This window comes from Odontomachus brunneus, unplaced genomic scaffold (genome assembly GCF_010583005.1).
Source record: "Odontomachus brunneus isolate Ranch 3 - 2012 unplaced genomic scaffold, Obru_v1 Obru_scaffold_061, whole genome shotgun sequence".
Taxonomy (NCBI): Eukaryota; Metazoa; Arthropoda; class Insecta; order Hymenoptera; family Formicidae; genus Odontomachus; species Odontomachus brunneus.
The window spans coordinates 1,812,334-1,825,532 of NW_022639511.1; the positions used below are offsets into that span (position 1 = coordinate 1,812,334).

The 13,199-nt window shown below is 32.5% G+C and overlaps 2 protein-coding genes across 16 annotated transcripts in view; one reads left to right on the forward strand and one right to left on the reverse strand.

Moving 5' to 3' along the window:
• LOC116846153 (THAP domain-containing protein 2-like) overlaps nucleotides 1-1,600 on the reverse strand; it is a 10,865-nt gene extending 9,265 nt beyond the window's left edge. For 4 of the 12 annotated variants that reach the window (XR_004378414.1, XR_004378413.1, XR_004378411.1 and 1 more), the window contains exons 1-3: nucleotides 1,212-1,600; nucleotides 333-514; nucleotides 157-233 (exon numbers count right to left, since the gene is read on the reverse strand). Coding sequence is in view for 1 of the 12 variants with exons in the window: in XM_032819637.1 (XP_032675528.1) it covers nucleotides 333-514; nucleotides 1,212-1,266 (237 nt within the window). In the remaining 11 variants the exon portion in view is untranslated. Of the gene's footprint in view, nucleotides 1-156; nucleotides 234-328; nucleotides 515-1,211 lie in introns of those variants that run through there. The other 8 variants (XR_004378415.1, XR_004378417.1, XR_004378416.1 and 5 more) reach the window with 5 other exon arrangements.
• Nucleotides 1,601-5,955: 4,355 nt separating this feature from the next.
• Nucleotides 5,956-10,319, forward strand: LOC116846180. Of its 4 annotated transcripts, XM_032819710.1 has the most exons (8): nucleotides 5,956-6,265; nucleotides 7,571-7,675; nucleotides 7,757-7,822; nucleotides 7,904-8,019; nucleotides 8,232-8,504; nucleotides 8,600-8,807; nucleotides 8,934-9,154; nucleotides 9,229-10,319. In XM_032819710.1, exons 1-8 carry the CDS (start codon nucleotides 6,215-6,217, stop codon nucleotides 10,259-10,261), a joined length of 2,073 nt encoding a protein of 690 aa, XP_032675601.1. In that variant the 5' UTR covers nucleotides 5,956-6,214; the 3' UTR covers nucleotides 10,262-10,319. The 4 variants fall into 4 exon arrangements, with proteins under 4 accessions (XP_032675601.1, XP_032675603.1, XP_032675602.1 ...); XM_032819712.1 differs by lacking the exons at nucleotides 7,757-7,822; nucleotides 7,904-8,019 and having other exon boundaries at nucleotides 6,201-6,348; nucleotides 7,571-7,714; XM_032819711.1 differs by lacking the exons at nucleotides 5,956-6,265; nucleotides 7,571-7,675; nucleotides 7,904-8,019.
• The last annotated feature ends 2,880 nt before the right edge of the window (nucleotides 10,320-13,199 follow it).

Below are 13,199 nucleotides of genomic sequence, written 5' to 3' on the forward strand. Positions count from 1 at the left end.
ATATATATATATATATATATATATATATATATATATATATATAAGTTATTCATTTACTTTAAAATCTAATTTCCAACTTGAAATAAATTAAAATAAAAAAAAAACTGATTATGAATGTTGTACATATATGTGCTTTATATCGTATATAAAACTTACCATTACTTGGGATAAGTTTCAGTAATAGGTTTTTCGGAAAGCATAATTATTTTGTGTGCTCTTTTCTGTTTTTATATCTATAAAATACATATATATTCATTAATGAATTAGTTCATATTATAATTTATAACATATTATGAATATCTATTATAATTACAATATATATGCTTACATACCTATTCGAATCTTTCAAACTTAATAGTAGGAACAGCCATACTAATTAATTTAGTGATTTTTCCGGGTCTGTCGAAGCAGTCAGCACTAAAGTGCTTAGAGCATAATTTGCTGTTTGGTAGTGCCTGCCAATTTGGCATATTCATAAAATCAATCCATTTTTGCTGTTGGATGTTTTGGGAAACTACATTAAATAACATTATAATTAAATCACTAATAATTAACATTTATATTTTAATTTACATTAAAATGCATTATATATAATTTTTTAGATATAGAATGAATGGTAACCCTTGAGATAGCTCTTTGAAGCCCAAGGATATTAATGCAATCGGTTTTTTACAATATTAACTTTATTCCATACGTTTCAGCCTAAATTTTTGGCCATTTTCAGTGTAATACAATGGCCAAAAATTGAGGCTGAAACTTATGGAATAAAATTAATATTGTAAAACACCGATTGCATTAATATCCTGCATTGGGCTTTAAAGAGCTACCTCAAAGGTTACCATTCATTTTATATCTAAAAAATTAAAAAAAAAGCTGAGAACATATAGTTCCATTGTGTCAATTTCGATTATACATATATAATATTTTATATACATACATATATATTATGTAATAAAATTTTACATATCCCATTTTACATAATAATATACTACATTTCAGCAAAATGTTTATTTTACAAGTATTTGAAATTATCTGTGTTGAAATTAGATTATTCCTCTAAATTTAAAAGAACGATCCAACTTTAACTTAGACAACTTAAAACAACTGCTGAACATTATACAACAAAGTTGTACATAAGATACAACAAAGTAAACCTATAAATTATGCTTTTAATTTTATTCAATTTTAAATAGAATATGTTATATACTTACGTATGAAATGTTTCCACATGCCCTTTTGTTTTTGCAAAACCACATAAACAACCATTTTATACTTATTTAACAATTAAAATGTAAAATATTCTTCAATCTGTCACTCTCAATCTGTCACTCTCAATCTGCCTGTTCTTTTTCATTAGTTTCTGCTTGCTCTCGACAACATGACGTCACAACTTCAATTCATGGTATCGATAATCGCAATTGGTTCAGTTTTATGATGTTACATTCTTCGCACTGCTAACAAAGGATTTTCTCTTCTATACTCCTTCCTGGTATTCTTTATTCAATGAATTGGATACTATGTGAGATTTGACGAAACATAGCGGATCTTTGACTATATAACCATGGACCGCTAGCCGCTATCTTATGTCTGCAGCAAAACGTCTGTCAACATCTGCAGCGCCGCCAGGACCAAACAACGGCTATTACGTAAACTATCACATACTTGTGATTTCTATTTTACCATGTGAAAGATATTTTGTGTGTGTCCGTGATCATAAATTGCAGTTATCATTAAAATAAATGAAAAATTATTATGATATTTCTTTAATCGTCAATAACAGACTTTTTCATTTTTTCTTCAAATAAATTATTACATTAAAAAAAAGTTATACAACTTTGCTATAATATAAAAGTCAACAATTTTTAAAATAACAAAAAAAAAATCTGCAAGGAAAATATAAAAACACAAAATAAGATATTTATATAACTTTATATCAAATTTGTATTTATTATATGGGAGCGTCCCGATTGACCACGGTACGATTGGACACAACCAACCGATGAAAAGAATTATCTAGTGAATTACTAGGTCGAACCAATCATTACAATCTGTGTCCAATCGTATCGTGGTCAATCAGGTCGCACCTTTATTATATTACATAAGAATATGTAATATTTATATAATATATTTATATAATAAGAGATATATAATATATGAATAAAAAAAAATATATAAAGAATGTTTATATAATATATATGTAATATTATAAAAAGAACGTACAACATTTTTTAAAACATTATTGTTCGCGATGCGAGCGAAAAAACTAACGGAGATTCGTTGCGATGAGAGATCGGCACCGTCATGTGCCTTCCACGTGCCTAGGTGTTCCGCGGCGCGTGCCAGGTAAGCCGGAATAAACACCGATCGCTTTCGGTTGTCATAGCAACTGCGGATAAACAGTGTTTCCGCGAATCGAAAGCCGGCACGCGCCGTGGAACCCTACATAGCGTGAGACATCTCCTTTTAAGGAAATTTCGGCACGCGACCAGTGATCACCTTTTGCGCTGGACCAATCAGCGGGTGCCAGAGATAAAGAGAAACGGGCTTGTTCCACACGGCAATTAGCCACGTTTTATAGAAGGCCACACAGTCGTGCATTCGCTTAGCTAACAGCCAGACATCGGAAGAGTCGGAGCAATCTCTCGCCTTGATAGTAAGATCGTATCGCGGAGTTAGCTACGTTCGAGTTCTTATTCTCAAAGCCGCTGTCTTGCTTTCCTTTGAATTTCCGAATTAGCGGAATTTCAATTTTCATATTTCTGAATCGCCGGTCGCCGTCGGCGACCGCTCTCTCGCGCAGCTCCGGATTGCTCCGCTCTCATAGCCGTCGGCTGTTTCGACCGGTGTCTGCCTTGGCCGTTTTTCATCGTTAATCGCGGCGTTTCCGTATTGCCTTGAACACTTTGTCCGTATATTCGATTAGCGTCACGCGCGCTGGAAATTGTAATTTTGGTTTTTGTGTTGTCCTGCGCTAAAGTGCCGCGGAATCTCGACGATCATTTCGGGAAAGAGTCAGGGGTCACCGCGATACAAGATCTCCGTCGACCGCGTCAAGATCTCCGTCGGCCGGGCATCCGTCGGATGCTCCACAAGATTTCCGTCGTAGTTGTGTGACCGAAGTTACGACTCTAAGAAGATTTCCGCTCCAACTCATGATCTACTCGAGATAGCCGCGGCGTAAAGTTATCGAGAGCGTTAAATAAAGTGAATAAATCAGTTTGAACAAATCAGTTCCTAATCGATTTCGCCTCCCTTTCCTCACGCCGCTGGACCTCGTGCGAGGTCGATCCAGTAAGCGTTATTCTCTCCGATAATTTGAGAGAATTCGCTACAATTATTTAAAATACCGTCCTTTGAGGTAACTTGGAACACCGGAGTAACTTTGAACAATTTGCAACAGTTTACAAAAACATGTGGCATCATTAAACGAATAAAGGTAGAATTTTCATTTCAGCGATATAAAAGTTACCCCAAATGATGGTATATTATTGTCCTTCCAATAAAATAATTTTTGTCAATTTATGTCTAATATATTGACATTTTTGGCTCATTAATTTTCCTTCATAATTCATTCAATACATAATTCATAACAATTTTAACATAATTTTCTATAATTAATTTTGTTATAAAGTATTTATGGTTTTCAAGAAAGTCTAATTCTTTTTATTACTTCTATTAGGTTTTTCCAATATGTATCACCATATGATACGCGGATATTAGAAGCGTTTACTAACTCTGTTGTGCTCTGAGTTCCTTCTTTTGCCGTTGGTTGGTCCTGGCGGCGTTACAGATGTTGACAGACGCTTATAGCGTGTTCGACTGGCCTTAGGTTAATCTCTCCGAGAGCGACTAATGATGTCATAAGTCTCTACTAGCCAATCATAAAGCTTATAAGTACTTGTTCGACCAATAAACGTAGGCTGAATAACCCAGAGTGGGTTAACTCAGAGCCAGTCGAACATGTTATTAGAATCGCCGCTAGCGGTCCATGGTTATATAGTCAAAATAGCGGACCAATCAGAAGATTCTATCTTATGGCCAAACTCTTAAGGTGCGATTTCATGCAGTGAATAAAAGCTGGCGTTTCCACTCTATCGTTGTTCAAAGCAGCGTTTAAAAGCTGTTCGCTATCACCTGTATCCTTTTCATGGGGCGAATAAAAGCTAGCGTTTTATCCCTATTTCAGCATAGTTTAAAGCAACGTTATAACGCTATTCGCTGTCGCCCATATCCTATTCATCACGTTTAACCTCCTGTATAAACTGCAATAAGTATAAAAATGGAATGTTATAATCGAGATATGGAGTATATAAAATATTATAAATATACAGTGGCGATTATAGGTGAAGTTCGAAGACGACATATAGCTGCTGCAGTTGCAGCAATGTATTTGTTAAAAAAGAAAAAAATGCATGACGAAAAAGGTAATCAATTTAATATAAATAAATAAGATACAAAGAGTAGCCTATAGGTTATAACCTATATAAATATGCTGACTATATATAATATATACTAACTTTGTTTGTATTATCGGGCGCTGTCAATTTATCAGTCCCTTCAGCCATAATTTCTTGTTTTTATTATAATTTGCTGTTTTCCCAATGAAAAATTTTTCATACATAATTATATACAATTATATATAGTTATACATAATTATATATTATTATATATCAAATTTGTCCATTCATGTTCATGCATTCTACTAATCATATAATCATGTATAATTATATATATAAATTCATATGTAATTTTACATAATTACACATAGATTTATATGTAATTATACATATTGTTATACATAATTGTATAATGATATATAATGTTATATGATTATACATAATTATGTACGGACAAATTTTATATATAATTATGCATGAAAAATTTTTCATCGGATTTATATGGCCTATTTTATTCACTTAATTAATTACAATCACTTGATCCAGTTAAATTGCTAGAAGTTGAACTGTGTCGAACTTTGAGCGTTTATCTGCTTCATTCGTCTTTTTAGCAATAATTAATGGAATGATGGTAAACGCCAGTTTTTATTCGCTAAAAGTTGGACTGTGTCGAACTTTGAGCGTTTATTCGCTACATTCGCCATTTCAGTAAAAATTGATGGAGTGGGGTGAAACGCCAGTTTTTATTCGCTGCGTGAAATCGCACCTTTAGCATGTTCGACTGACTCTGGGTTAACCCATTCTATGTTATTCAGCCTACGTTTATTGGTCAAACAAATACTTATAAGTTTTATGATTGGCTAATAGAGACTTATGACGTAATTAATCGCTCTCGGAGCGATTAACCTAGGGCCAGTCGAACACGCTATCTTATTATGGCTTGGTTTACATCGTGCACTTGATACGTATATTAAATAGTAACTTTCTATTAGATAATCTTAATATCGACAATGCATGTCAACGGCGACGCGTTTAATCAATATAATACGTTTTCTTGATGAGTATTATAGCAGCTTAATATACCGTTGTTTATATATATCGCCGATATTTAGATTATCTAATAGAAAGTTACTGTTTAGTACGCGTATCAAGTGCACGATGTAAACCAGGCCATTGCCATTGGTTGCGTTCCGTTTCACGTATTATACGCACATTTCCTACAATATACGTAACATGAACTGTAGATAAATGCGCGCATATGCGTGAAACGGGACGCGGCCATTGTGGGGTGTATATCAGTTGGACACGGGGCAATTGGACACAGTCCAATTACAAGTCGCTGTTCCAAGGGACCCTACAAATGTCTCTAATCACACGGTGCTGTGGTTGGCTGTGTCCAAATGCACCGTGTCCAAGTGCACCGCTCCCGCCATTGTGTACTTGATACGCGTACTAAATAGTAACTTTTTATTAGATAATCTTAATATTGACAATGCATATCAACGGCGACGCGTTTAATCAATACAATATGTTTTCTTGATGAGTATTATATCAGTTTAATATATCGTTGTTTATATATATCGTCGATATTAAGATTATCTAATAGAAAGTTACTATTTAGTACGCATATCAAGTGCACGATATAAACCAAGCCAATATCTCTAGTAGTATATATTTCAGTGCATTATAACCTTCACTTGTCGGGAAATTGTCGCCTAACCTCGAAAAGAATATTTCTATTGCGCTGTAGTGCACATAGTGAAATGAAATGTCACTTAATTTCTTATATGTGTTAATTTATAATTTATTAAACAATAATGATGGAAGTGAACAACATCGATGAAGAAGATGAAGATGTCGTAATAAAAGTACGATAATTATATTTTATAAAGATATATATTTGTGAAATATAATTTTAGAAGAACCATATTGCTATTATAAGAAAAGACATGTATGGTTATGTATATTTATTATTATTATATATATTATTAGTATATTTATTATATATTTTTACTTTATCATAATACTACATTTTATCATAGTATACATTATAATATTACATTTTATCACAGTTTACATTATCATAATTTATTATCATTATTTTACATGAGAGGTTAGATAAAGAAAGAGAGGAAGAATACGAAAGTATATGAATGAACAAATGAATATGTGTGTATATTAGATTTTGTTTCTGGGTTTGAGCCGCGTGGATTCATCTTTGTTTGATTCCGACGTTTTGCGAACATCCGCTTTATAAGGGAGGAACGACCTGATGCATCCCGGAAACCAGATCTAATATACCGCGAAAGCCTAAAAAATCAAATATATATGTATGTTTTATCTTATTTTTCTTTTTTCCATCTTTCTTATCCTGACTTGATTCTCTATCTTTTGTTGTTAATTTGTAGCAAGTTTTTAATAATCTGTATATATTTGATCAATAGTAGTTATTAGTATAGTAGTTATTTCTTATAGTACATTGCTCTGTACTTTAAGTCTTATAAATAGCCTTAACATATTCGTATATTCAGAGTCACTCTCTGAAGATATCTTTATCCATTATTTGTAAGCTATAGTCTGACTGGTTTCGAATCTTATTTCAAGACCGTCTTAAGTAATGTTGTAAGATGCGAATACAGCTCTGTGATTGATTCATGATACCTTAAAACAGTATTTAAGATGATCTTAAATATAAAATCTGACTAGGCGTACCGGTCTAAGTATGTGAACGAAGATATTGAACTTAGTTCTTCTTTCTCTCTTCTCTTATATTTTGGTTATAGTTTGGTTATATTTTGGTTATAGTAGATCTAGTTTTGAAAAAACAAGTTGGACAATTTGATGGATTTATTGATGATAATAAAGCTGAAGATGGCTTAAAAAAAAGATCAAAATGTTCAATGTTTAATGATGTAAATTCTGTTTTGAAAAAATTATTGACATTAAAATACATACTTCTTTAATTACGTTGGTTCTTATCTGCCTTAATTATTATAATAATTATATATCGTAGAATTTTTTAAATTTTAGCCCAAAATTTGGAAGTTTACATATTCAAATGAATAAAAGTTAGTTTTTATTCAAATGAATAAAGTATAATTGCAATTAATTAAGAAATAAAGGAAAATAACCAATATTATTTTTAAAATAATTTAATCTTATTTATATTGCAGGGTAGCGCTCTTCATGAACATCTATTAAAATTTGGCTATACAGAATTTGAAAGTATATCTATATCCAAAAGAACATATTTTGAAGAAGACCATTCTTTAAATATTGTAATAATCATATTCTATGATGTTAATCTATTCTCCTTGGTAATATACTTTATACTAATCGTATAACTTATATTTTTTCAGAATGTTAAAAATACCTTAAAAAAAGTTTACACGAAGCTATTTTCTTTTTATTCTTGGATAACACAGGTATAATTTTCCTGGAGAACAGTTTTATAATTGTAGTTTATATATTAAATGTAATTATATTTTACAACTTATTTTTTTCAGGAAAAAAACATTTCTAGGAATCAATTAAGCATTATTTTGAATGCAGAAGTTCTATTAAATGATCATTCTTCTATGATTAATAATATTCTAATTAAATGCAGTAATGATTCTAAAAAGTAATTATTATAAAGTCTTTTTTATTATTTTTAAAGCACTTCTATATCTATGTTTTTTTATTTATAAAATATATTGATAAAATTTATACAGAGAAAGGGAAACTAAATATTTTAAGTGAATTTTTTATGTTATATGTAATTCAATCTTATTATAAATAATGAAAATTACGCAAATGCCAAATTAACATACACATTTTTTGTTTTGTTTTTAGAATAATGCTGCAAGATTTAATTGTGAATGGAGTTATATTAATCTCTTCAATATATATTTCATTAAGTAAACATAAGATATCGGTATTATTTACATCAGCTGTCATCTGTTGTACTGGTTACATACAACATTTACGTTTTCGTGCCAGCAAAGATTTAAAACATCTTATATCATTGCAAAATGAACTTTTAGCCATGTGTAAGAAAAGTCTTAAGATCTTACGGCATGTGTTGAAAATAAAATTGAGTTTTAAAACACATGTTCAACAGTTTTTGTAAGTTTATGATTTCAAGAGTAATTTAAGATATGTAAATGTACAAAATCTTAATTGTAAAAAACTATCCCTTTTTCTTTATTTTTTTGTATTAGTCACTTTCTCGGAGAAAAATTGCAGTATCTGCAATCTTTGACAGAAACTTTACTAAGTTTTATGGAAAATATTTCATATATATATTATGAATGCTCCTTATTGATTGCGAAAATAATGCCATCAGACATAGTCAATGGAGAGTTATTTACCAAATTTGAACGTAATACATTTTGTGCATTTGGCGAAATTAATTATCAGATATTAAAGGTAAATAAATAGTACATTTTATATATATATATATATATATATATATATATATATATATATATATATATATATATATATATGTTTGTAAAATTCTTTTTACAATATGTTTTTATATCTTTTTTATAGAAATCATATCACACTTATCTTCTGGTACAATCGGAAATGTTACATTTATTAGCTATTGCCTATGACAGAAATACCTGGATAAGTTCTTGTCAAAAGATTCCTGAAACAGAACTAACTTATATCATCTACATTTTAACTAAAAAATTGGCAGTATACAAAGTCAAACTGTCAAAAATTCTTTATGATTATGATACTTGCAAAGCAGAACCTATTCGATACAAGTAAGTTGAGATATATACTTATATTTATATTAAATATGTGACATATTACATGAGATTTTTATTCTTTTTATTAGAGTACGGGACATAGCAAAATGGCATGATCCGTCCGTTCAATTGGACTTGGCGTCTCATAAACTACAATTGGCTTATAATCAAGTGTTTTTAATATTTAAAAACATTGATGACTGCATCAGTCAGGAGAGTGGTATCAATGATAAAACAGCTGAGATACTAATGCAAAAACTGGATAAAACATTCAAGGAATTTAACATAGCTAAAAATTTAGCAGAGTTTACCATTTTGTTGATAGCAAAATCAGGATTTAATAACTTGAGAGGCAATAAACCTAAAATTAATCATACCAAGATAGATGAGAATTCTGATTTATCTGTGATTTTCAATTCAGATCCAGAAATTCTCGACGAAGTATTTGAAGAATATATTAAAGAAGAATATTTAAAACCTTTGCATGAAGAAAAAGACGAATACTCACTGAAACAATATAAATTAGATAATCTTTTGGTGAAAAACTTTATGAGCGAGTTAAAAGAGGTTTTACTAGATAAAAGAAAATCTATGTCCGAACGTGAATCTAAAGCACTACAACGTATATACAAAAATATATCAGAGGATACTACACTGAATAATGAAAATAATATATGCAAAAACTATCAATTTATACCTGTTCCACCACCAATGCCTCCTTATTATTTATGGTTAACTTCATCAAAGAATATTACACTTAATGCAAATTGTGAGAAAATCGCTTCCTCTAATTGTAAAGTTGCAAATGGTAGCTTATCTATTCAAAAAGACATTGACAAATTAAATGAAGAATGTAATTCTGTAGAACCATTAAGATATAAAAGCATTTCAAATATATCACTTACTGAAACTCATGATGAAGAAGATAAAGAAACTGTTTCATATTTACCACAGATTCTTCTTCAAACTCAAGCTTCTCAATATATCATGAAACTACCATGTAGTTTTATGCAGGAGGAAACATTCATAGGAAATGGTGAAAACTTTGAAGACGAGATTGTAGATAATCCAAATAATGATGATAAAAATAGTGAAAATTCCCAATTAAATAATCCGTTTTAGTAAATATTAACAAAGCATAACACACATGTAGCATTTTAATATAATAAAATATCTCATATTGAAAAGTTATAAATTTCTTCATACAATGTTGTACAAAGTTACATATTTATCTTCCCATTCCTGATATTTTACATAAAAATTTTTAATAAGTTCTTAATTTAAAAAAGTAAATAATCATTTAAAAATATTAAAATATTTTTAATATAAATAGTTGTTCACATGCATTAATTATTTTTCTCGGCAAAAAAGGGTTTCAAATTGTAATAGTCATATAGAGCTCATTGTAACAGTATTCTCTATATTTTGACAAATTATAATAATTGAACAAGAAAAAGTTATAGAACAGTTTTATGCAACTAATCAATTTTTAAACAGCAGCAAAATGCAATATAAAAATTTCGAAAATAACTTTTTCGTAAAAAAAACCAAGGTCACCTTCGCTTTTTTAAATAGAATCATATTTTCTTCTATCCGTAGTGTTGTAAAGAGAAGCAAAATATATTAAATAATAACTCAATAATGTATTTATTGCTATTTTACAGCACTCAATAATGTCTTTATTGTTATTTCACAGTAAAAAAACATAGTAAAATACTAGTAAAACAAAGGAAAGATAAAGGTAGTACTGGAGGAAAATGAGGAGGGGTTGAAAACACAATGTGGAAAAGGAGGAAGATGGTAGGATGAGGAATGCAGTGAAGAGAAAAAAGGAGTAAGGATTGAATTAAGGAAATTGAGAAAAGGAGAAGGGAGCAGGGAGGAATATAGAAAGAGAAAGAGGATGTATAAGAAATTATGTGAGAAGAAGAAAAAGGAAGAGAGGGAGAGGATTGAAAGAGAGGTGGGCGAGGCGAGAACAGAAGGGAGGGTTTGGGAGTTGGTGAATAAGGAAAGGAAAAGAAGAGAAAAGATAAATGAAGATATAAAAATGGAAGAGTGGAGAGAATATTTTATGGGGTTGATGGGGAGAGTAGAGGAGAGGATGATGAGGGGGAGTGGGGAGAGGGAAAAGGAGGGAGAGAAGGAGTTGGAATTTGAGGAAGTTAGAAAGGTACTAAGAGATCTGAGAGGAGGGAAAGCAATGGGGAGGGATGAATTGCCGAGGTGTGGAAATATAGAGGAGAGGAAATGGAGAAATGGGTAGGGGAGGTATGTAGGAGGGTATGGAGAGGGGAAGGGTGGCCGGAGGAATGGAAAGAGAGTATAGTTCTAATATTGAAGAAGGGAAAGGGGGATAAGGTAACAGTTTATAGGGAGGTAACTTTGATGCTGTCACTGTATAAGATTTATACAGCGTTGTTAACAGAGAAATTAAGAGAGGAAGGGAAGGAACTGCTGTCGGGAAGTCAAGCGGGGATTTAGGAGAGGGGAAGGGACGATGGATCATATTTTTGCTTTGAACTATGATAAATAGACAATTGGAGAGGAAAGGGGGGAATGGTAGCAGTGTTTATTGACTTCAGAGCAGCGTTCGATTCGGTAAATAAAGGGAAATTGATAAGTATGATGAGGGAAAGGGGGTAAGGGAGGGGTTAGTAGTTAGATGTAGGAGATATTAAGGAAAACGAAAAGCAGGGTGAGGGTGGGAGAGAGAATGGAAGAGGAGTTTTAGATGGCAAAGGGTCTAAAGCAGGATCGTCCGCTAAGTCCGATAATCTTTAATATCTTAATGTCGGATTTTGAATAGAAGATGGCAAGGGGAGAATGGGGAGGAGTAAGATTGGGAGAAGGGAAAGTATATACCTTAGCGTATGCGGATGACGTGGTATTGTTAGCGGAGGAGAGGTCAGGGTGCGAAGGTAATGTTAGCAAGGATGGAAAGGTATGCAGAAAGGAAAGGATTGGAGGTGAATGTAGAGAAGACTAAAGTAATGAGATTCAGGAAGGGTGAGGGGAGAAGAAAGAAAATGGAATTAAGGTGGAAAGATAAAAAGTTGGAGGAGATAAAGGAGTATAAATATTTGGGGTATGCAGTTTCAGGGAATGGAGGTCAGGAGGCGCACATAAGAGAAAGAAGGAAGAAGGTGACGCTAATTGTGAGGGAGGTGTGGGGAATAGGAAAAAGAGTGTGAGGAAAGGATTGGAAAAGTAGGATGTGGTTAGTTGATACATTGGTCTGGACGGTAATGGATTATGGAGTAGAAGTTTGGGGATGCAAGAAGAGAAAGGAATTGGAAGGATTGCAGGATAGGTTTTTGAGATGGATCATGGGTTTGGACTGGAGAACGTCAGGATATATAGTAAAGGAGGAATTAGGGACAGAGAAGAGTAAGGGCAGGGAGGAGGGCGTGGAAATTTGAGGAAAGTTTAGAGGAAAGAAGAGAGGGAGAGATAGCAAGGAGATGCTAGGAAGAGATGAAGGGAAGATGGAGTAGGGGGAAAGTGGGAAGATGGGAAAGGGAGAGAGAGGATTGTATGAGGGGGTGGAGAGTGATGGAGGGGGAAAGGTAAGGTATGAGGAGTTATTGGAGAGAGAGAGGGAAAACCAAAAGGAAGAAAGGTGGGAAAGGATAAGGATATCTAGAGAAAATAGGTGGTATAGGTGATTGAAGGGGGAGAGGATACCGAAGTATTTAGAAAAAGGATGGTCAGAGAAAAGGTGGAGGAGAGTAATTAGGTTTAGATTGGGAAATAAGTTGAAAGAGAAAAGGTACTGGGTAGAGGAGGAGAAAAGAAGATGTAGATTATGAGTAGGAGAGGAAGAGATATAGGAGCATGCTTGGGAAAGATGTTGGAGAGGGGGTAATGAGTAAGTAGGGAGTTGGCAGGAGATGATGGAGAAAATTTTGGGGGAAGAGGGAGAGGGAGAGGAGTGGATGAAGGTGATGGAGAAAATGAGGAGCAAGGGAGGAGAGCGGAAGGAGGAGGAAGGGGAGGAAGAAAAGTAATTGAAGGAATGGGATGTGTGAGTGAGCGAGAGAGCGAGAGAGCGAGAGAG